This window comes from Cryptomeria japonica, chromosome 8 (assembly GCF_030272615.1).
Source record: "Cryptomeria japonica chromosome 8, Sugi_1.0, whole genome shotgun sequence".
Taxonomy (NCBI): Eukaryota; Viridiplantae; Streptophyta; class Pinopsida; order Cupressales; family Cupressaceae; genus Cryptomeria; species Cryptomeria japonica.
The window spans coordinates 245,272,922-245,298,901 of record NC_081412.1 but is presented as its reverse complement, the minus strand read 5'-3'; the positions used below and the strand labels follow the sequence as shown (position 1 = coordinate 245,298,901).

General features: G+C 36.9%; 1 protein-coding gene across 1 annotated transcript in view; it reads right to left on the bottom strand.

The window, feature by feature from the left end:
• The window catches only part of LOC131049953 (uncharacterized), a 245,830-nt gene that overhangs the window by 74,942 nt on the left and 144,908 nt on the right, over window positions 1–25,980 (bottom strand). The window contains exons 25-27 of the mRNA XM_057984065.2: window positions 22,167–22,235; window positions 21,895–21,971; window positions 13,872–13,941 (exon numbers count right to left, since the gene is read on the bottom strand). Coding sequence (XP_057840048.2) covers window positions 13,872–13,941; window positions 21,895–21,971; window positions 22,167–22,235 — 216 coding nt within the window. The remainder of the gene's footprint in view (window positions 1–13,871; window positions 13,942–21,894; window positions 21,972–22,166; window positions 22,236–25,980) is intronic.

Here is a 25,980-nt window from a genome sequence, read left to right as displayed (position 1 = left end):
GGATCTGCAGAATGTAAATGACCAAGAGTACCAGAAGCCATCCAAGCGAATGTAGCCTTCACACGCGAATTAGAGATCTGGCACACACGAATTACTGAAGCCTGAAACAATGATTTTGAGGAAAAAATCAGCAAACCCTTTTGCAAAAGAGTACCAACTCCAAAGTTGACTGCAAGATACCACGGTTGCAAATGTTCGCCCTGGCAAGTGCGACCCAAACTGACTGCAACAAAGCTCGATTTTTTAGGAGAGAAATCAATCAAAATCAGACAACTTCATGAATCACAAATCCCATGCGAACTTCACGTATTACAAATGATTTTTGAGGAAAAAATCGTAAAAACCAGCAAACAATTTTTGAAAAAAAAATCGTGAAAACCTAGAAATCCCATGCAAGCTTTGCGGATGACAAATAATAATTTTTAAGGAAAAAAAATTCGAAACAATTTTTGAGGAAAAAAATGTGAAAACCAACCAAACAGGAAATTTGCTTATCACAAAGCATAGAAGGCTGACTCCTCTCCAGAATGCTCTGCAACATGAGCCTTCACTTGTTCCTGAGACCCTCCCAACCTAGATTGCACGGATGCCAACAATTTCCTGCAATCTTTCTTCATATGGCCAAACTGGTGACAGTAGTTACACTGTACACTTTTCTTCTTCGAAGACTACGTATATTGACCTTGCCCCTTCTGCTGGAAGGACTGACCTTTACCCTTGTTATCCAAAACTTCAGCTGTGAAGGCTTGTTCAGTGGATGAACTACCATTGCTTCCAAACTGTTGCTTCCATCGATCCTGTTGTAGAAGCTTGTTGCAGAGATCAGGAAACTTCAGATCAACACTAGTAGATGAGATATTGAGAGTATGAATGAAATGCTCATAGGATCTGGGAAGGCTTTTCAGCATGATCACTACCATATCCTCTTCCACCATGGTTCGGCCTATAGCTTCCAACTGGTCACGGATCTCCTTGATCTTCGTGAGATGTGCCTAGATAGATGACTTCTCATCCATCATGATAGAAAACAACATATTCTTCAAAAAGAAAGCTCGGCTCTTGTCGGACATTTCATGAAGATCCTTCAAGAGATCCTAGATCTCTTTTGTTGTTTTACCTGAAGGCACCTGTGGGAATTGATCGTCTATGACGGAGAGTTTGATAAGCATGACAGCCTCTCGATTCTTCACATTATGTTTGTCTTGATCATCACCTGTTGTTGTAGGATGAGATTCCTTGCCCAAAACAAGCTAATCAAGGCAACGATACTCAAAGATGGTAAGCACACGTTGTTTCCAGGTGTTGTAGTTGCGGTCGTTGAACTTCTAACTATGTTCCAACATGATGTTGGTTAATGATGCCATCACGGAAATCTAGGTTGATCAAGCTCAACTGAGTGAAAGCAAGAGATAAAAGAATCTGATTTTAAAAAAGATCAGAATAGAAGCAGCTGCTGAAAAAACTGAAACCCTATAGGAGAATTCTGGCATGAATTCCAATGCATGAATTTCGACCCAAAAATTGAAATTTTCTGCACACTTAAAACAGCATAAACGGTGCCCAAAAAAAGCAAAATTCCCGATGTCCATAGAATTAGCAGAAATCACTGACTATTTTTAAATTCCAAGGCAAAGTCACAGACACAAAATTTGAGGCACGGAAAACGAGGCACCTAGAAAAATCTAAGACCAACTCAAAAAAGCTCTCAAAAAACCCACCAAGAATCTGAAAACAAAATGCAAATCTGATAGCTCCAAAATTGAGGCACAGAAAATGATGCACCTAGAAAAATCCGATGACGACCCAGTTGAGGCCTCGAAAAATGCACCAAGAATCTGCAACCAGAATAAAATTTTGACTTGAACTGAAGGGTCAAAACCCTAGTCGAAAATTGCAGAAACCCTAGGAAAAATTTCAACTTGCAAAAAAAATCTACCCAAGAAGAGAAAAAGAATCTGCTCTTTTTTTTTTTTTTAAAACAGTTTTAAAAAATTCTCTTCAATAAAAACATCGAAAAATTTTAAAACAAAAATCTGCCCACGGAGAGAAAAAGAATATGCTCTGATACCAGAAACCCTCAAAAAGCCTTCAAAAAAGCAAAATCATTTTTTTATATTAAAAAACAATAAATAAGTTCTGGAAAATATTCCAGAAAGAAAGCCATGATTTTTTATTAAAAAAATTGCCAAACTTTAAAGAATCCCATCGGCTTTGATACCATGAAAAATAAATTCAATGAATGATTCAACAATCAGATAATTACATTGAACGATATACACACGTATATATAGAGGTTACAAGACGATGTTCTATAATTAGGACATAACATTAAAGTAAAAGATTAAAGAGCTAAACGCTAAATTAAGCTTGAAAGCTAAATTAAGCTTAAAAGCTAATTAACTAAAAAGAAAAAGCTAAATGCTAAATAAAGCTTAAAAGCTAATTAACTAAAAAGCTAAATGCTAAATAAAGCTTAAAAGCTAATTACATAATAAAAAGCTAACTTAACAAGCTAAATAAGTCGACAACTTAAAATAGAAGATGACCATTATAGAAGATATTAATATTATTTTAACAATATTGAGGTGGCGAAAATGGTTATGGCAACTATGGCATAGGAGGACCCAATTTTGTGGTGGAACTATCATGGACCGCGTTGTGACGAAATCACACATCGCCCCATTGCAATTGGGGACCCCTCTTTTTTGCTTTTTAGGTTAGGATTTTGGCATCACAAAATGAGTCAAGTTTTGTGAAATTTGGAGGAGTCACCCAAGTCAGAAAAGTGAAGCAATGGTCGAAAGAATATTTTGATGCTACGGATGGGCTCAAATAGGTCAAAGGAGCAAAATCGTAATTTCTCGAGGTCAATTATGACAACTTCCTACTTCTTAGGAAATTTGTTTTTTTGTTGTTTCTAAATATAGAAAGTTTTGCTTTTGGCATTTTGGGGCCAATCCGAGAACCCGCTATTCCAGTCTGCCTTTTTTCTTTTTTCTAAAAATAGAAAGTTGCTTTATTGCTTTTTCCGAGATCAAGGAAAGTTTCAAGGTCAGGTATAGTTTCAAGGTCAGGGAGAGTGTCCAATAAAAAGAATTCATCTAGAACTAGCTTTCGAATCCAAAGGAAGATTTATTGGTTGTTAATTGAAGATCTCAAGGAAAACGGTTAAGTCTGGAGTCAAGATCGGGAAGTTTTGTTGTTCAAATTATTAGGATCACACACCCATGGAAGAAATTGCAAATCTATGCTCAAGTTCGCCCTTCTCCAAGCAAAGTTCCTTGTCTAGACATGAAGTCCAGCTTGGGTAGAATGAAAAGTTCCCTATCAACAAGCAAAGTTTACCCAAGAAGGGAAGAAAATTCCTTCGCATTGTGCAAAGTCCGCCCAAACTTTAGCATCAAGCAAAGTCTGCTCAAAATAGTGAAAAACTTCCTTGGCAACTAGCGAAGTCCGCCCAAGGAGTGGGTTAGAAATTGATTAAGTGTTGGGAAAAGGTCAGAAATTTTGGTTAAGTATAGCAAGATCACGAAAATTTCCTATCAAGAGGTGAAGTCCGCCTAGCAACAAGACAAAGTTACTTAAGCAATGATGAAGTCCGCCTAAGCATAGTGAAATCTTCCTTGTGAGCATGCAAAGTCCGCCCTAGGGAAGCATAATATTCCTTGTGAACAAGCAAAGTCTGCCCCCTTGGTTGGAAAAGATTCCTAACTTAAGGCAAAGTCTGCCTAGGCATGAGAAAATCTTCCTTGTGTTATCATGAAGTCCACCCTAGGTGAAAAAAATAAGTTGTTAGGGGTAAAATGGATTAAAGCAAGGAAGAAAAGCAAACAATTCGCCCAACATGAGGAGAAAATTTGGTCAAGATGAATTATAACAAGGAAAAAGAAATAAAGTACAAGAATTCACCTAAGAGTTGGTGACAAAGAGAATTCAAACAAAAAAAGCTAGGCGCATGAAATAATTTGCCCAACTCATGGAAGGAAAAAGTTTGAAAGTTTTGGCAAGATGAAAAAGTGAATAAAGCAAAAAATATGGAACCAAAAGGAATTCGCCACAGTTGAGAAGGGAGAGTTTGGCAAAGTGTTGAAGAGGTTGAAAAAGGAAACAAAGCAAAGAGTTTGCCCAAGAAGAAGAGGCTTCTAGAAGGAAGCAAAGAAACGCCATTGAGTTTTAAATCAAAAAGAAAAAAAGAAAAAAAGAGGGAAGTTTGATTTAAGGAGTAAAACATAACCACATTCATTCCATTTAAAACTCATTAAAACAAAAAAAAAAAAAGGCAAGAGGAATTCGAACTCTTCCAAGATATGAGGTACATTTCTAAAGTGAAATTGCAGGTTCAAAGTAATTTCTAGGGGGAATCCAAGCATTCGAAGACAAATTGGAAGCAATTCTTTGAACAATTTCTTCAATATTTTCAGGTCTAAAAGCATTGTCAAGACAGATTTTCAAGATTTCGGACTTCAAAATTTCATCTTTTGTTCTAAATTTCTGATTATCAGACCTACACTCAGATTTGGTATCATATATTCTTCAAATTTTGTAAAAAACTATGTTTCTTTTTCGTGCTTTTTCAATTTTAAAGGAAAAAAGTGTATAAATCAGACTTAGTTTCATAATTTTAAAAGTTTTTCTGAGTCTTATTTCAATTTTCAGAGTTTTCCTAATTCTGATTTTCGTTTTTCAGACTGTCTGATTTTGGGTCTCGACTCGAGAATTTAATCAGAAAATCAGAGTTATTTTTCAAAATTCATCAAGTAGACATCAAGTTTATTTTTTCTAACCTACGAATTTTCCATATTTTTCAGATAGTTGATGACAACTCAGGAGAAATTTCTCGAAAAGTGCAGATGAAGTTCAACAACAAGGGCCCAAAGTTAGATTCCAGGATTCAGACAAAGTGGAAGAAAGTCATTGATACTGAACTTGGCCACGTTGACATTGAAGATTTCAAGAAGAGGATGTACAGGGCAGATGATTGCCTACCTTCACCACTTGCACGCAAAGTGATGCGAAATGGAATTGTTGATGCAGCTAGATTTCCTCCAGCAATGCAGTGTTATGAGCTGATGGTAGAATGTGCTAAACATTACAACATTCAAGAAAGACAAATCGAGGCACCTGATAGAAGAATGTTGTCCTACCTTGAAGAAGCACTTGGCATTCCCAATACCACTCTACCATGTACAAAACCTAGGAGGAAGCCTTAGATGTCTTTGAAGCTGAACCTATCGCCTGCACTGAGAAGCTTAACAAGCAATGGCTGCTTAAACCAAGACCCCAATATTCGAAAGTCCCAAAGAAACTTTTCCGAACTGATTTCATTGAAGAGTATGGAGACCTCATTCTTTTGCCCAATAGGGTCATGGGAAGTTCTCAAGCTTCTTCATACTAGCCCTAGACGTATCACTTTATTGATGAAATCACTACTGGTGTCAAAATGATAAATTGGGCAAGAATAATCAGTAACAACATTGATGAGCAGCTAAGGAACTTGGAACATACAAAGTCCTTTTACATGAGTTCCTATATCATCTATGTACTTGCATGGTGTTACAAATATAAGGGATTGATTTGTAAGGGCATAGTGGGAAACAAAGATGGACAATTCAAGAAATATGATTGTTATCCACAATTGCATATACAGGAGAAGCCCCACTTCAAGAGAGTTAATGATACACTCCTTATGTTTATCACCGGGACACTTCAAGGAGGCACCCATCAAAAGATTGACACCAGAATCAAAGGATTTGATAAGTAGGTTTGGGTCTTGGTATATTCAATTCCCTAGATTCACAAACCTGAGAGTACAAGGATTCACAGGATGCCCATATAAGCTTCCAAAATTTCCAACAAACAAAATGGTCTTGCCCGAAGTCATTAGGCAACTAGATACATTTGGGAAAATCCAAAGAGTCGAACAAAATATAGGAGTTTCCTTTCCCCTTGTCATTGGAAAAATGCTAGAGTCATGTCCATCAGCGCAAGCTGCTGAAAAGGCGGATGTGGAAATGCAGTGGTATCCTTTCCCCTTCTATTGATCAAGGTCTAACTTTGATCCCCATCGCCATATTAGAAGGGCGAATGGAAGGAAGAACAAACATAGAGCTGATCTTGAAGACTTCTGGGCCAATGCGGATGATGAATATGAAGTAAGAGGGAGAATGCATCCCGGCTACCAATCAGCATGATCAATTGGAGGATGATAGAATTTTCACCCAGCCACGCTATGAGGAAAAAAAAGATAAACCTCTACCTACAACAAATTGGTTCGGACCTAAGCTTTCAAATTTGGACACATTAATGAGACCAGACATGAAATTCACAAGGTGGTGGGTAGAACAGCAAGTTCACAAGCTAAGGGAGAAGAATATCCCCTTCACCTATGATTTGATGAGGAACTTGGATTCTGGTTCCTCCGAGGATGATGAAGTAACAAATGGAACCGGGAAGCCAAGAAGTGGAAATTCCAAGATGAAGAAGGACACAGCAAAAGATTCAAAAAGAAAGAAGCAGAAAACAAATAAAACATCTTCTTCTATCAACACTTCTTTGGTTGAAGAAGTAGGATCATCCACAAGAAAGGGTAAAGCTCCAGTTGTAGACAATCAACAAGTTGAGATGGAAATGCCTCCCAAAGTTCGTGAAGAGCCAAATGTAGAGCTTGTTTACCAAAAGACTATTCACGATGATTTAGTAACAACAATGGATATGGACTTGGTAAATATTTAGGTTGACATTTTGGAAGGTGGTTTTCAAGAAGGAATGATTTCCGCACTCAAGGGAATTGAGGAAAGTGAAGGGAATGACGAAAATAAAAGAGGATAATGGCATTGAACAGCCAATGGTCCCCAGTTGGTTATTGCAGAGAATGAAAAAGAAGGCTATTGTACAAGTCCAACCAATGGACAATTCAACGTAGTTCCTAGTCAGACTGAACCAGCCTATGGAAATGAAGAAAGCAAAGACATATTCCTTAATCCATAGGGATGGCACAAGATCCCGATAAGTGCAGGTGGCAATTCCAAAATTTGACAAATCCAAAGAAGAAGTCGCTCCTGAGGAATATGAGCTAATGAATGTGGACATAGGTCCTACCACAAAGGAGCAGGAGGTTCAAGATTTGGATGATTCAGTCAATGCCATCAAAGAAAGGCTCAGGAGGGAAGTTGAAAAGAAAAACAAACTCAAAGAAGAAAATGAACAATTGAAAGGTTACATCCACACTTGGTAAATCCTATCAACAGAGAGGAGGTAGCAGTCGCTCCACCTTTGATTCTTCCACAAAAGTCAATTGAAAATTTTGAAGGAATGAAGATGGCAGCCCAAGAGGCTAAGGAATGGATTGTTGAAGTTGAAAACAAAGCCATCAACTTCTTGAAAGAGTTGGCGCAAGTCTATGTGTTGAGACATGGACCAGCTAGGACTCGAACCTAGGACCTTCCATACGTTGCTGGAGTGCTCTACCACTGAGCTACTGGCCCCTCTTGGACCAGTCCATCGTCGGTCCGGGTGTGGCTTATTTCCAGCACCAACACCCCCCCTTAAGCCACACCTCTCGTGTGCTTGGGGCTCCTAGCCTGGACCTGGCTCTAATACCATGTTGAGACATGGACCAGCTAGGACTCGAACCTAGGACCTTCCATACGCTGCTGGAGTGCTCTACCACTGAGCTACTGGCACCTCTTGGACCAGTCCATCGTCAGTCCAAGTGTGGCTTATTTCCAACACCAACACTATGGACGGGTCTCTTCCTTCATGTTTAGAATCCAGTGCATAGCTGAATTTTGGGAGGAGTTCCAAGTTATCCAAGAGAAGACAATTCCATGTTTGAAGGTGCTTAAAGGAATTCCTGAGCAAGATTTGGTCAAAGGAAATGTAATTGATATTGGGACATCATATGATTTCAATACTTGGTATCATGCCTTGGTAGCTAAAGGAGAGGTCTTGGAAAGAATGAAGAGTGATGGTGCCAAAATTGAAGAAATAATCAAAGGATGTCCAAGACAAGGTCTTCATCATAGTTGCTGATGTACTAGAGCAAGAGACTGTCTGAGACAGAGATTTAGACGTGGAAAACCTGAAGGCCAAAGTTCAAAACAATTTTTCCACTTCTGCAAATTCGATCCAAAGGCAACATTTCAGCAAGGCATCCTCTTTTGTGTCCATCGAAGGTGATTTTCGAAAACTTGAAATTGATTGAATGACTACCTTTGCCACGTGTGAAGATAACATGGACTTGATGGAGTACAAAATTGACATCTTGACAAGTGTCCCAAAGGAGAAGCTAGCCACCATAATGACCAGGTTCATCGAATTTGCTGCCAAGGAAAAGCATAAGGGATACTCGCTTCTAGAAGAAAGCTAGATTAATTAGTTGTTCATTTCTTATTGGTCCATTTTGGATAACTATGCTAGTTTGCCCTAATTAGATTATTTGTTTAATCTTGGCCATTGATCTTAAATCAATCCAGGTCGTTTCTTTGTAATAAGGGTGCCTATATAAACCCCCCTCATTTCATTTATTTCATATGAGAGACTTCGGAGAAATTGTTGTAGTGATACTTCTTGAGTACTAAGACATAATTCATTGTTCAATTGTGGGTGCATCTTGTCTACTTTTGCAAGTTAGCATGGTTTCTTTGCTCTCATTAGAGTAGATTTTATTTTCAAGTTATTAGATTGAATGAAAGATTTGATGGAATTGCTCAATGTGGAATGATGTGTTCATACTTTTGGCAATTGGATGATTTTCAGTTATTGTGCAAAGTTAGCCTGAACCAATTAAAGAAATTTCACCTCTATTGCTTTATTCATTGTTCAGAATGTTGGTGAGTACAAGTGATATGAAAATCTTTTAAAATTTCGTAGAAGATTGCACCATTCTTGTGTAGTTGTTGAATTTGGCAAAAAAAGGATTGGTTTTGATTCCGCATTTGTAAGTTTTGTCTCCCAAGTTCATAGGTTAAGCTTAAAGTTAGAATTATCTTCCTCAAACCTCACCTTTTGCCGTTTTTTACAAATCCCAGTAGAAGTAGGATTAAACTAGAACTTATTGAAAAATCATTCCAAAAAAGAAGAAAGTTAAAAGCGTCAAGAATCAGCAAAATCCTTTGATCGATTCACTCCAACAATTCTATAAGTCCCCCTTGAGATTACCACCATATCACAACAAACCAACTGAGACTATCCGCATGAATTTGGAACCTTGGAGTCGTCTTTGTGATCACACAATCCATCTGTTTAGCACATAGAAGATTTTGATCAAGAGAGAATAGGATATCTCAAGGTATTTTATTCTGAGTTGAGCGTGCACAAAAAACACACCAACAGACCAAAATCTTTGACTACCACTATAGCCATTCGATTGATATCTCATTTTTCTAGTTCTTTTGCTACTGAGAGGAACTGGTCCATCTTTAACTTCATCCACTCACTTAAGATTAAATAGACTTACCTCTAGGAGAGCAAAGAAGCTTGTGGTTATACATAGTGCTTTGCATCTCATTGATAGCAAGACACTTTTGTACAAAGAGAGTCTAGCAACACGATGGGATGTAGAGCCAGAGGAGCTAGCACAGATTGATGAGGATGCTACAACTTGAGAAATAGGGCTGGTTGGTGTTAGTTTTGCAGAGCTTGACCTTGAGGAGTCCAAAAGTTCCAATGATGAGGTGTTTGGGGATAATTAGAGGCCTTCGTTCACTACATTTTGACATTTTGTATTTATTTTGAAATCATGCTACTCATTGTAGTCACCTTTATGATGTTTTCGATATAATAGAAATATCCAATTTGACATTTCCATTTATCCAGTTTTATTTAGTATTCAAGTAATTAAAATTTTATTGCTTCATATTTGCAAATTTGCTATATTACTATTTGCCAAAGTTTCATTCGAAATGTAATTCAATGTCTCCATTGTTGATGGATTCATGAATATCTTTTGCCAAGGTAATTCATTAACTTGTGTTATCCCTTGATGAGTAAAATATGTGTGATGACTTCTATGTGGTAGGACTAGGGGAAGAAAATATGGTACTTCGTGTACAATAATTGCATTCACTTAAGGAATTTTCCCAAAACTATCAATCCATTGAATTGGACTTCAAATCTCAAGTGAAAGACCTGATACTTAGAGGAATACCTAAGAAGTCACATTATGTTGTCACTGTTAGAAGTATGTAAGGCACTTTCTATAAGGAACCAACCTCATGGGCAGTAGGTTGTTTTGTATTAAAAGGAAAGCCTACATTGTCTTCAAGTAATCACATTGCAATGCAAACTACTATGGACAAGTATAGTGTGGTATTCAATGGCATGCTTCTAGGAAGGCCACCAGCAAATCTCATCAATTCATAGAGTTGGGCTCTATCATGACCAAATCTCAACTCAGTGAAACCTGATTGGAAATTGTCTCACTACAGTGAGACTTCACAATTTCCCAATCGTAGATCACTCCTCGACATGCCCGTGATCACTCCTAAATAGGCCTAGATCATTAGGAGTCAAAAACGTTCATAACAAGGAGCACAACTTAAGTATCACCCCTCTCTCACATTATGAACAAAAGCCTTTCCTTCAGCAAGAACAATTAAGCATTTAAACTAATAGAGTGATTATCGGCAAACAAATCAACATGATTAAGTGTTAAGAGGTGCGATGAGAACATATAAAACATGACTCTTGCCCATGGGTCATGACCCTGCAAGAAAAGACACAACTCCACAAACCCGATAGAGGGATATAAAGGGGCTTCATCGACATTGAAGGAGAGGCATTGGGAAGGAAAAGATCATCAGATTACAGCATCAATAACCCAACACGGAGGATACAGTTACTAAGCTTTGAAAGAAATTAAAAATTGATCAGCAAATAGAGATAATAATACAAGCAGACCATCAAATTCTGAAATACCTTATTCCAATATTGTGGCATAAGGAGATATTAATGCATATGTCTTTGTCTGATTTGTGTATATATTTATATTTATTGTATGCAGATGTAAATGCTTATTGAATGCACATATGATCTATCATTTATATTTATTTAGGAATGTGAATTCCTATGAGCAATAATCAATCTTGCTGAAGGGAGTGCAAGGAGGGGGAACAGTGAAAGATTCCTCATTAGGTATGGTGCCTTGTAAAAATGGTTGACGACCATTGGTTAAGGACCACGAGGCCACCTCATGATGATGGTTAGGAATCAAATGAGGTCAAGGAGGAAAGGTCCTAACCTTGGGCCTAAGGTTGAGGGTCAAAAGACACCCTATTCCGACACCCCTACTATCTCCACATTGATCAATTGTTGAAGGGATACTCTATCATAAGAAGAGAGAATTATAAGTAGTGGAACGGTGTTGGGGTTATCTTCTAGGTATGCCACCTCATGGTATATGACCAAGGAGTCAAATGAGGCCAAAGGGGTACAAAGGGTACTGCCTTTGGGCTTAGGAAGGATGAACTTCTAGGGCACCCTATTGTGAATGCTCCCCATATCATGGTAAATGATTTAAGAATGTTCAATCATAAGAAGAAGGATAGGGGTAGCAAGATCGAGGGGAATGGTTATAGGACACCTCACAAGGTACTCCACCTCATATGGATGGCACGAACCACATGAGGCTAAGGGAGGGATACGATCAGCCCTTGGGCCTAGGGTAGAGGATCTCTAGGGCACCCTAGCAAGTAATCCTATCTTAGCTCTTCTATGGTTGAGCCTTCTCAAACTAGTTAAGCAATCTTGTGATCAGATCTATATTTCTAATATAGAATTGCTGATTTCTAATTAAAGAGATCTATTTTATGAATTATGATTATGAAATGATCCCTAACTTGTTTGCAGGGCCTCAATCTAAGTAAAAGGTATATCTAACCCTACCTTGTTTCAATTAAAAATTTTGATCTAGGGCAAAATTTGGGTATTCATAATTTGGAGATAATTGGGGCCATTACAAGCTCTAATTCCATCATAATCACCCCCCAACATCATCTACAGATACATATAGAAGAAACAGAGAAAACCATTGTTGTTTGGGAAGAGCCAAAGATACTAGGACATCCAGCACTACACAGCTTGTGGGCAAGAATTTCAAGAATGGTGAAATTGTAATGTAACTTTTAAATTAGTTTAGCTAATGTAGACCCAATCCTTATTTTCCAAAAAGAATCTTAAATTATTTTTAAATAAGGGGCCAAGCATTCGGAAAATATAAGTAAAAACAAAAAAATCATTCTCAAATAATATTTAGTTTTAGTATATTATAGAGTGAGTTTTCATAGAAGAGTGTTAGGCAGGGGTCCCATAGAGGGGGCTTAAGGTCTATTTTTAAGGAAGAGGTGGTCCCATGAAGAAATTATTTTTTTGCTTAGCGATTATTTGGAATTTCTTCCTGAAAAATAGGAGCCCCTACTTTTTAGGCTAATAAATTTAAGCTAGTGAAAATAGGGTGGGGCTAAAAATTTCCCCACCCACTTAGGAGTATTTTATGCCATTTGTCCATAATCTGAATTTTAGAGGAAAAACTAAATTTATTTACCACCAACTTACTTAAAATTAGGAATTTAAACTCAAGCTGATCTGCACTACAAAGTTCATGAGACTGTCAACATACTTAAATTTAGGAGCTTAAATTTTTAAGCTGAAGTGCAGCACAAAATTCATGGGAACGTCAGCTTTAAAATATTCCTTAAAAATCTCAGCAAAACCAGCTCTATTTTTAAGCTGATCTGCACTACAAAGTTCATGAGACTGTCAGCATCCTTAAATTTAGGATGCTCCAATTTTTAAGCTGAAGTGCAGCACAAAATTCATGGGAATGTCATCTTTAAAATATTCCTTAAAAATCTCAGCAAAACCAGCTCTATTTTTTAGGAATCCCCCCTCCATGTAACCCCAGCCTTATGACCCTTGAGGCACTTGGCAACTTCATCATAATAGCTTCAATGACAAGCAATTAATGAGTTACAAGACAAAGTGTGCCATAGAAGGTAAGAGCTTGCATATTCTGCAATAAGAGGGCGGTGTAAATAGAATAACACTTATCATGGACTGCCCACTTTATGAGGATATCCATAGTCAGTACGAAAATGGCTTGAAGGTGGACATGCACCAGTTATTTGAAGAAGACAGGATTAATCTGAAGATAAACTAAAGCTGCTGGCCTCGGTCCATAGACTGTTTAGTCTTGTGGACGTCATTAAATCTTTCATTCACTCATTAACTGTTATTTTTTTAAACTAGAAATGGGGTGTTGGAATTGGTGCCGTTCAACTACTATAAAATAAAGTAATTGTCTGGCCCTGAACACAACTATCAATTTGCATACTTCTGTCTTAGGTTGAGACTTCAAATATAAATTCAACGAAGAAAAACTTTGGATTTGCAGATTCAAGAACAAAACACCTTTGGTTTCCAAGAGATCAAAGGATGAAATGTAATGTCCCCATTTACGTTACTTCAGCTCTGAAGTTAGCTCCAACTTTCTCAGTGATTGTCAGCCTTGTCAAAGGGGATGTTTGATGTTGGTAATTACATTGGAAAACGACACAGCAGGACCCTTGCTAAACTTGGGAAACGATCTGTATTGAGTCTGGATAGGTCCATATTCCACACTATGAATCCACTAACAAAGTAATGATAGAAAGTTTAAAACAGGCCAAACTAAAGATAACTTTTTTCGACATAAACTAAAGAAGAGCACAATAAACAATGGCAAGTCAGAAGAGCCTAATTGCATTCATCTATTCCAAATTTTAAGGCAAAACTAAAAGTATGAAACAAGAGACATGCTTCATCTATTTAAGAAAGAAAAAAACATGTCCTCTTTTGTAATGTCACTGTAACTTATTGGCAACAAAGCAGCTTACCTCATTTAAGAGGGAATTTGATTCACATTGACTGATAGAACATAGCAAATTTGTATCATTTGATTCCAAACTGGAATGCACCAAAAATAAGAAAATCAGATGTTAATTATCATTTCTCAACCCAGATTACAAACTCTAAAAGCAAAGTTCCAAACAAATACTTCAACCACTTCCATACAAACTAGAAAGTAAACTAAAAATAAAGAAACTGGAAACTAAAACCATGAATTTTGGATCAACTTATGCCATTTATTATGGATTGGAAATAATTTGTCATAACAAACTTGGAGCACAAAAATCTATGGTTTTAGAAAAGTTCAAGTAACCAATAGACCCAAAGATTACTCTCAGCAACTACCTATTTTGTCAAACATAGTATGAAGGTCATCAAAGTAGCAATCGATGAAACATCAATTACCATAGCATAATCATTAACACAAGTCCAATCTATATATTAAATGGAAACAAGTTAGAACTACAGGCATATACCTGGATAATTAGGGCTGCAAGTCATTCTCTCATATCCAACAGAGATAAAAACACAAAAATTTATATTTCATTCTACAAAAGCTTAAGTAGACAATAGACTGAAATACTACTCTCAACAACCACCTTTTTTTGTCAAACTAAGAAAAATATAAGGGTCACCAAACTAGCAATCTATAAAAAATCACTTACCATAATGCGATCGTTAACACAAGTAAATTCTAAATATTACATGTGGTCAGGTTAGAGCCACGAGCATATATTTGAATTGTTTGGGCTGCCAATAGTCTTTTTTTTTTTGGTTTGGCGAAACCAAAGTTTTTAGCTTAGTCCAGGCCCAGAGAGACCACTTGCGGAGGATTTCTTCCCACTTAGGCCACTTCTAGGGGACCATCTTTCCCCATTAACACACTTCACTTGTTCAAACCTGCAAGCTCAACAGCCCAGCAAAGGCACAAGGCCTTCAAGCTCAGCGGCCCAATACGATTTGAACCTTGGCGATCACCTCACCAATGAAGTGACTTTACCACAGCACTATGCCCCAATGACCAATAATCCTTTTATCTCCAAAAAAAACAGCATAATATCACAAATAACAAACTATCTCAATATCCTAAAACAACCAAAATTAATATTTAACAAATGATATACAAATCGGTATAAGCCCAAGGAGCACATATGACATCTAACAAATCCATGGTGTAATTAAATTTTGTACCCCACATTATTCAGGTTACCAATTACAGTCCAATGTCAAATAAACATGGTCATAAAAATAAAAATAAAAAGAAACATATTAATATCCTAAAAAAAGTAATAGTAAACACAAGCAAAGATTTCAAGCACAAGAAAGTTCAAGGGAGGACTCCAAGAACTCTCAGCATAGTGTGGCTTAAAGGTAAAAATTGAATACAAATTAATGCAATTAAATTTTAATTTCACTCTCAAACGTCTGTCAATCAGTGTAACGTCCCCTTCTCAGGCCTAGTCGGCAGTTGTGACCATTAACCTATCTCAAATTTCCCATAGGCTAATTGCTGGTGGTTAGGGAACTTCAGCATTCTTGGAGAGCTCAGTTTCAGTTTTTCTTGGTTTCTGTCAGCAGTGTGGTTCTCAGTTGTTCTAATTTGCTGCAATGCTCTCTGAAGCATTTTGGGCCTTCTGAGTTGTTATCACACTTCTTAATGAACAAACCTATTTTTAGAGAGTTCTCGTTTTAGCATCCTGCACCATTCCTCAGCTTCAATTACCTCATGATGTGATCAGTTTCAATTTCTACTACCTTGGCAGTGTTTTTCACAATTTACTTGGAAATATTTAAAGTATGCACTAAAGTTGTAATGTTAATATTTATTCATTTTACTTTGGTATTATATTTAATAAAGTAATGTTATGTCCCCTCAAGTGGTGCCTAGGCAAGGGGAACTTTAACTCTAGTTGTTTATAAATATTCAAAAAGGCCATTAGAGGAAAAATAATTATTTTGAATTTAAAATTGCTCTTTTTTCCCTCCAACTCTATAAAAGGAGGATTTGGGCTCTCACTTGGATTCATTCAGAATTGCACACATAATAGGATGTTGTTAGATTGAATAGAGAGTTTTTCCAAGGATTGATCGAGAACAAAAAGATCCTTCACCAAATCACTACTTTTGGATCTGAGAGGGATTCTCTAACTGGTTGGCGTGATTTCCCACAGGAATCACCCTTGTTTTCACTGAGTTTTGGCAATCAAGGTTTTCCGAGAATGCCGATATTTGAATTTTTTTTATTTCTGATTTTTTGGAAATTGTGTTGTTGATTTTTTGCAGAGATTTAATGCTTTTCTGGAGTGTCTACCGCATAGTTCTTTACTGGGCCATACCACACCAAGAAGAGGTCATACATCCAAAATTGGTTGAGAAGGTTCCAACTTAGGGTTGAATTCAATAAGGAGCATCTAGGTTAATTGTGCCCTTGCTGGGCAGTCATTTTGGTAATATATTTTCAGGTGTTTATTGCTGGCATAATTTTTTCAAGGGGGTCCATACACTTGCTGCAAGCTATAGAAGGACTTCAGCATGATGTGAGGGTTTATAAATGTTAACTCTGGGTTGTTTCAAGGTTTGCATCTCCAATATTGGCCCGGACTCGTGAGAGACACTTGCAGTTGTTAACCAGGTTGGGACAATGGTTAATTGAACGTTTGGATGTTTTGAAAGGCTGCTACCCTTGTTTCCACAAATCCACATCAGTGGTTTATGACTGGAACTCATCATAGACTCTTGGTTTTGTATTCCTTGTTGGTTGGATACTGATTTGGAGGAGCTGAGCGAGTATGAAGGGTTTCTTGATGTTTAGTAGGAGCAGACCTTGCAGGTTTAGAGGAGTTCTGAGAAGATGCTTGATTGTTTGACCCTGCAATAGCTAGCAGCTCTCTAACTGTGAATTTTCCAGCTATATCAGACTTCAATGTTATAAGCTATGCTCATTTTCAATGCACTTGTAATATGATTCTTATATTTAACTCTTTCATGTATTGAAATATCAATCTTGTGTTCAAAATTTTCTAAGATATATGAACAGCAATTGAGCAAACCACTGAAAACTCAATAACAGAATTTTTATGACAGCGAAGAAAACTTTGCATGTTCATTTACTTGGCACTTGTTGTTTCATTATCAGAAAATTTCAAAAACAAATTAAGGGGTGATTATTACAATCAGCTATAGGCTTAGTTCTCATCTCCAATTAACAATATAACTGCCAAAAAACTATCAAATGATATCAATATGAATACATTAGGTCTCATCTTGTGAATTATTATCATAAGGCATGATACTCTCCTCTAAGAGGCCATTCTTTGAAGTTAGTATCTCATACAAGTGATCAAAATATTTCACGTACCATTAATCTGTCAGATGTGGAATTGAAAAAACATGGTAATGAGGCATTCATGATTACACTGACATTTGTGTGCCAAGTGCCAACCAACAAAGGATTATTAATGCACATTAGAAACTCAATTTCCTAAAAAAAATCGTAAAGGTTTTTCGCAGATTTTTTCTGTTCATGGGCGCATGTTTTGAGGTTGAAAATCGTAATGGCGGCGGATTTGGTGTTTTTTCTGCAGCCTGTTCTTTTTTTTCCCCACACCACCTAGCAATTTGGACGTGTGTTCTGCTCGTGACAGATCTTCTTTTTCCACAAGACTTAAGGGTTTTTCTGAAGTCTAGTATGAGGGTTTTCTAGGCACCGCAACCCACCATTTTTTCACGCAAAGGTTTTCTGCCTGTAATTTCTCTGTCCCCATGATTTCTTGCACGAAAAGTTTTTTGGAGCTGCAAGTTTCGCGCAAAGTCTCTGTTAGTCTATTTGCTCACACCGGGTCTTCGTGTGTCTTTCTTCTGCTCACACAAGGCTGTGTGACTGTGTTTTTCTGATCGTGTGTTTTCCTGTGATGCTGATTTTTTATTCCATGTGGGAGGGCGTTTTTTTTGCACAATTTTCTAAAAATCATGGGTTCATTTTGTCTGCCTAGGGTTTTCCCAGCAACATTTTTTGGTTTGTGTTTCAAACATCTGTTTTTCGTTTTTGCACTTTTTTTAGTAAAAATCGTGGGTTTCCAACAATTTTCAGCACCTAGGGTTTCAAACCTGGGAATTTGTGCAAAAAAAAATTCCATTTTTTTCAGAAATCATGGGTTTTGTTTTTGACTGATTTTTGCAATAAAATCATGTTTTCAAATTTCTGGGCTGCTTGCCTAGAAATTCATGCCATCTGATCGCTGAAGGCTTTTTACTGGTTTTTGACAAAAAAATCAAACCTTTAAGTTTTGTGGGAAGTTGACCTCGTTGGACAGCGAGAGGGATGTCGTCATTTACCAACATCATGTTGGAAGGCAATCAATGCTTCAACGGAAAGAATTACAATACTTGGAAGGAGAGGATGCTCTTTTTTTAGTACTAATGCCTACACCAAATTAATTTGGGTACGTATACTCCCCCCACAGTGGCAGGCACAGACGAGGACAAGATTGATGAACGTAACCAAAAAGCGGTTATGTTGTTGAAATTATCAATCACCGATGAGATGCTTCCAGAAGTGTCGTCAGGCAAGACTGCTAATGAAATCTAGACACCTAAGGATCTGCACAAGACATCAGATAAAGGTAAAGCTTGCTTCCTTAAGAACATGTTCTCAATCATGATGGACGACAAGATGTCCTTGCAGCAGCACCTTATGAAGATCAAGGACATTCACAATCAACTATAGGTCATTGGTTGCAAGATGGAAGAAGAGGATATGGTGGTTATTATGCTAAAAAGCTTACCACGTTCCTTTGAGCACTTCTTCGAAACTCTCGACATTACATCCACTAATGTTGACCTGAAGTTTGATGAGCTATGCAATAAGATCTTGCAGCAAGCCAGGTGGAGACAACAATTTGGTAGCAATAGTGACACAGCCAGGGTGGAACAAGCGTTTACAGCCAAGGACAAAGGCAAAGGCGAGTCCACTTAGTAGAAAGGACAAAGCAAATTTGAAGAGGGTTTCAAGAAGAATATCACATGTTACTATTGTGGTAAGCTTGATCAAATCCATAGGTTCTGCAAAAAGCGGTTGGCTGATCAGAAATCCAACCAGGGAGAGTCTCAACAGCAGGCTCATGTTGCAATGCGTTTTGACGAGAAGGAGACAGCCTTCTATGCATTAATGGCCAAATGACTTGCAGATTTTGTCTAGTCTTCTATAGAATAGTTAGAGAATGACCATTAAGGGAGGGTATTAAAGTAATTATTATATTGTATTTAATGGTCATTTAGTCGTTTAAGTAGTTTATATTTTTCTTCTTGGTTGTTCAGTTTCTTTTTAGAAAATTTCTTTCATGTTTCTATTTTCAATCGTTTACGTTATGGAAAGATTGTCTTGTAATCTTCTTTAAAAGGAGCCTTTCATCCCCTCTTGCATTCAATCAGTTTAATCAATAATATTTACAATACTCACACCATCAATGTGTGTTGCTTGTGGCATATATCATATAGTCATTCAACATCTACTAAGATTCCAAGACCTTTAGCAACTTCACCACTTGTTCATACTCAAGTGCCTAATTTGCACATATTGTGGAATAAACAATGTAGTCACAAGACATGCACTATATTTCCACTTTTCCTCTTACTAACACTACAAAGTTCAATGTTGATTCAGCAAGGGCTTCCAATTATTCTTCTAGTAAGAAATCTTCCCAAGTGAACAGCATGGTCATATGACATGCACAAAGATTCTACCTTCTGTCATGTCCCCGCCATAAGCCTTCCTCAATTTCATCTGAACCCAGCATGAACATAGACAGAACCAATTTAAAAAACAATTTTCAGGTTAATTAAATTGGCTTATGATAAGAGATTAATGTATGAGCAGTGATTTTATTACTACAGGCAGCGATAAAGTAGTAATTATCTGACTTAATACTACAAAGCAATCAAAACAATAATGCTTACTTTAGAATAACAGCAAAGCATTATATGCAATTGGCCAACGCTTGCATTAGTAAAACAAGGATTATGTTGGGAAGCATAAATACCCCGATTTGCATATTAGACAAAGACGATTGCTAAAAGAATAGTGTCTAACTAATGCTGTGATTAGGAGAAGAAACAAACCGTACCAATAAGAGACGCCTCCTTTTAACAATAAGAGACCCTTGATAAGGGTCATACCCCTTCATCTGCCTTAAGGGATATAAGAGGAGAGTCTTCTGATAGAAAATGAACATAATCAAGGATGAGAAAAGAAATACAGATTCAATAAGCATCGACAAGGGGCAGATCAGATACAGATCACCAGATTTCAGACATACAGAAGCCAATATTATAATTGTGAATTCAATATGAAAGACTAAGACAGTATAATGAATCTTATAGATAATTATTCTATTATGAACAATATGTATGCAATATGAGAATCTGAAATTGCTATGTGATTTCTTTATATATATTTATGATTCTAAACGGAGTGCCTCCTAACACCCCTCCATGCAGAGTACCACTCCACCCTGCAGGGGTGGTTCAGCGAGAACCAATCATCATCCACCCTGCATGCAAGGGTGGTTCATACGCAAGGAGCCTAAAAGTTGGTGGCTGGGAGGGAAATAGATGGACACCTATATAGGATATTAAGGGAATACAACGAGGGGAAACAGTTATGAGGTCCTCGCCTAAGTATGCCACCTAGTGGTGGTGACTAGCAATCCCATTAGGCCAAAGGAGCGCAAGGGGTGTTGCACTTGGGCTTAGGAGGGAGGGACTTTCGGGACACCCTATTGTAGTTTCCCAAAACCCTACCATGGCTGACCCTTGGATTTAGGAATCCCAATCATAGGGAGAAGGATAAAGGTATTAAGGTAAGGGGATCGACCATAGGACTCCTCACTAGGTACACCCCCTCATATGAATGGCAAGAGCCACATGAGGCCAAGAGGGATGGTATATCCACTCTTGGGCCTAGGGTAGAGGATCATTCAAGCACCCTAACACACCACCTTATCCTAACTCCGCTATGGTTGAATTTCATCAATAAATAAGTTGTATTTTATGATTTGATTAATGTTCGTAACCCTAGTTGGAAAGTTCTATGCTTTGAATTAAGTTTATGTTTTTAATAGGAGAGGTCTACTTTATGATTATGTTTCAATGGTTTCATAACATGTTTGCAAGATCTCAAACAGGTAAATGGCATCACTGACCATAGTCTATTTCTTGTTTTACTTGGATTTGTGATTAGGGAGAAACTAGGGCATTTAATAAAATTCTGTTGGACCTTTCCAAGTAGTTCATTTCAACTTCCAAAAAGTACACACGTCACTAATAAATGGGGTGACCATCCAACTCTCACCAAAAAACTTCATTTACTACTTTTAGTAAGTTTTCAATTTCTTGTTAAAAATGTTATATGATGGGCACATTTGCAGCATGTAATCAGACTAGAAGAAATACATCCCTCCTATAGAATTTGTCCATTTTCTATAACTGCTCTCAATCAAAATAAAATACATTATTTGGCTATTCAATGATTGTAAACCTTGTTTTGTTTGAGTTTTGAACAATTTCTATGTATACATTAAGTTGCTCAACTAGTGTATTGTCTCGTCAATTACCAGCTTAATTCAGATCAATCACAATAAATTGTTTTTTCTTTTCTAATAATTGTTAAAAGTTTTTACCTAGGCCACCAAACAACATTATGACTATTTAATGCAATATACTAAAACTGATACTTTGTTCTAATTTGACGTCAAAGATCATTATACAGTTTCCTTCTTGCTTGACTAACTATAACATTAAACCATGATGCCATCATGTTATGCTGTTGCATTAGTTCGTCCTTGATATCACTACTTGAAAAAAAAAGGGTCTAATAATGCACCTCTAATACAAAATCTATGAGGTGATAAGCGAACATAAACATGAACAACAAATAGTGGCCAAGGATCCAAAACATAAATCGAACAACATACTACCATTTTAGAAGCAAGATATTAGTGGCTAATAGTGTACCTGTAATTGTAGTTCTTTACAACAAAGTAAACTGGAGGCCCAACTCGAAGGTACTCGGATATGTTACTAAAATAACCCTACAAAAAATATGATCTATGTCAGGAACAATGTGTTGTTACGCTACAAAGCTAAATCAAGCAGTTAAATAATTCACTATCAAAATGTCAATCATGAAACCTTAATAAGCATAAAATGACAGCAGCTATATAGACCAATAATCCAAACATTAAATATAAGACTATGAACCATGATGTGTAACAGTAACACACTACCTGAAGATAAGAGTCTCGTGGAAGGACCACTTGTTGCTCCAATCCTGGTTGAAGTCTAGTACTTAAAGCCTTCAAAACCCACCCAATTTTTTTTCTATTAGTAGCATAAAGTTTTCACACTTCATGAATGAAAAGAAAAAAAAGCTTTAGAAGAATGTGATATTTAATAGTAAAAAGGGGTTTGAAGTTAATTACTTCAAAACTTGTGCAAACATTTACAAATATCTTCACATTGACAGTCTCAAAACTCTTAGGAATAATGAAAACTTAAGCTGGACTACTTTTAGCCTAATCATAATGGATCAAAATAATTAAGGTCAGATTTCAGTTACCAAATAAGAAATTAGCAGTTAAAACATGTTATCAGCTCATTCACCATTCAACTTCTACTAAATCTTTCTTGTACACTGCCAACAACTACAGATAACTATACTGCTTTCCTCTATCTCAATCAAAAGCACTATAAAAAACTTCTCAAGTCAACCAAAATAATGACAAACCTGAACCGTGCTCGAATAATGTTCAGGGTGTTGCTACCTCACTCCTCACTGCTCACTGATGCTGATTTTACCCAGTTGCACCTTCAAACCCTACTCAAAATGTTTTCTTCGGCTCCAACTTGGTTGCAAGTCTTTTTAGCATGTAAAAATGAGTTAGAATGCATAGGACAGCATTTTTTTGTTGATTTTCAGAATTAATATAAGTTTGTTGTTTCCATCTCATGTTAAATGTGTCAAAAAATTGTTTACGCTCCTAAGTCAGGATCTTTAACTAGGCACCCAGATCTAGACTGCACTAAGGTGGGGGGCCAAACTTTAGCGAGCACAATATTTATCTTGGTAGTTGTTGTATGAGACATTAGAAATGCATTTAGCACAGTAAGCATATTGGGTGTTAATGTTAGAACCAGAAACATAAGACACAGAAATCTGAAACTTAGAAAATCTCACAAGAACAAGATGCACAGAATTTATCCTGGGAAAACCCTCCACCTGAGGGTGAAAAACCCAGCCACAAAAAAATATTTTATTGAAAGCACAAATTTTGTACAGAGCTTAAGAGATCAAATCCTCACACACGGATGATCTCAGCTGAACATAATAATTATATCAGAAGACTGAAGATGATGCAAGGTCACAGCAGCAAAGTCCTGAGCTTTTCATCAATAATCGTCAAATACATCAGAATATCAATCATATTAAACTTCACATTCCTCGGCCTATATATAAAACATATCACGACCTGATATAGCTCACGAAGAAGAAAGACGGAAGGCCAAACACCAAAAGAAGATGTCTGTTACACAACCGACATACACAGAGCCAAAGAACTTCAACGGATGAAATCCACAATGGAATAAACGCTGCCAGCACATACACAATACGGAGACAGAATACTACCAGCTAATCGCCGAACAAGAAATAAGGAATGGCAAAACGGAAAGACAACCATCGGAGAAATAAATAAAATCTCCTGAAGTGTACGCAAACATTAACATTGGGGAAATGCATTTAATAATAGGGATGATGATTTAGTTAGCTTGGCTTACTGGGCTCATGATTTAATGTGTTAGGCACGCCAAGCAAATGAATTAAATGTGGAAAGCAAATCAGGCAAAAGCACTTAATTATTGGATATCTTGTAAAGAGCATTTTATGTGGTATCACATTAACACGAGTCATCTTGGGCACTTGGATTGGACAAAGCATATGGATTGCCTATGAGGTTGCAATGACTTTCGATCCTAGAGTCAAACTTGGGCATCCACATTGGATGTGTCATTTGGGTGCATTAATCAAGGGTTGCTAGAAAATTTGTAAATATTTCAATTTTTGTTGCTTTCTTACCTATAAATAGAAAATTTGGAATGGAGATAAGAAAGCATCTTGTAGATGCTCATTGTGATTGAAATTTAGTGTACACACCTATAGGCTTGAGTTGCTGGTTGAGAGGTTCTGAGGAGAATGAAATGAGGTATAAGAACATCAATTTCTCTTAAGATCAATCTCATGATGGATGCAAAAATAATTGTTCTCTGCTACTGATGAAGGCCATATCTTGCATGATTTCCTCCTTGATTCAAAATGTTTATCTCCTATCAAGGCTTAGAGCTCAATATCATATTGCAACTATTTGGTTGTTGGGAAAACATTGGTTTTAGTGCTTTAGAGCTAAGCTTTCCTCAAGAGGATTTCTAAGGGTTTTCTAAGAGATGTTACTGATATCAGTATAGATAAAATATATTTGACATCTCTCCTCATAGGATTAAGTAATAAATTGTATTGTATTATGCAATGCACAGACTTGGCATCAATAACCAAACTACCATAACAGCCTCTCTTCAATACACCAATTGAAATGGAATGTATCATCTCACTTTATTTGGTGTCATTCTATATGCCCATAACACTACAAGAACACATGCATCTCGATCATTTCTACCAACACCGGAAATATTTATAAAAATATTGGCCAATATTTTAGTAAATGCCTCCACTATGTAATGCAGAGTGGATAATATGGAGTGCTTTTGTCATGTTCTATGCCAGCAACTTCAATGGTAGGTTCTGGAATTGGGCACTGGTCTAGAAATACTCTAATCTGCCTTCAACTGAAGTCAGCCTTGTAACTTCCAACCAATACATCCATGTGATAATCCTCATCATCACTTCCTCCAATATGTCACCTCCCATGTGAATATTGTGCCTTCCTAGGTTTTTCCCAATCAAATGTAGCACTCTCAATATCACATATTTGTACATACATTTCCTTACGCCTTGCCTTCAAACCACTAGCCTTCATATTTATTTATAACTATCTCTAGGCCGAAAAAAAACTTGTCCTTCACCACACAACCTGAGTGGTAGGTGACTACTCCATGAAAAGTGATAAATTAAAATGGTGGCTATATCATACTTTCTCCTTGCCAAACAGACATATTTATTGAAAATAACTCAACAAACCACTAAGTTGCACCTACATTACTCACAAAGGATGTATAAACAATATTAAAATGTGCAAATTATATAGAACAAATTTCTCCACAAATGAAATGCAGCAATAAACATGAATATCAACTACAAATTAGAACTCACAAGAAAAGTCACTTCTAGGTGAAAAACTCCATCTTGGAGAACAGTAACTCTTTGTTACACTAACTAAAAAGTAAGCACAAATGCATTAGATGGCATTTGTGTCAACAAAAAGTTTACATACAAGTTTTAGAGATTTCTATGCACTTACAACAGACTCCTCAAGTTAGTGAACTACTAAACAAGCTCATAACAAAAGAAAAAAAGAATTAAACAATATCATACAATGTGTTGCACCCTACAAAACTCAATGTTCATATTTAGTCTTTCCGTTTGTCATCAAGGACATAGTCATTGTGTTTGAAACAAATTCAACGTATGTTTTCCAAGTCAAGTTGCAAGGTCATTCATGTCAAAGATTTAGTCTTCAAACTAACATTTCACACACTAATAAACATTGCAGCCATTCATTGTTAAAAAAAGGGCAAGCTTTGAATAGGATATAAGCAACATTAGTGAGCAAGAAGAGGTGGAAAGTGGGCTGACATAAATATTTTCCTTCACTTTGTCTCGAGGTGGCAAGGTTTATTCAAAAGTGCAAGGTTCACATTCACATTCGCTAGACCATCTCAAACTTTTGACCAAAACATATAAGATTTCTTCCTAATGTTGCAAGAGCGAGCTGTCCACTTGGGTTTGAGTGATGCATTTTTCCACCTAGGATAGGTGCAAAGTATAGTTACATAGAGTTTTAGAACAAGGGGGTGGGAGATGCAAGAGAT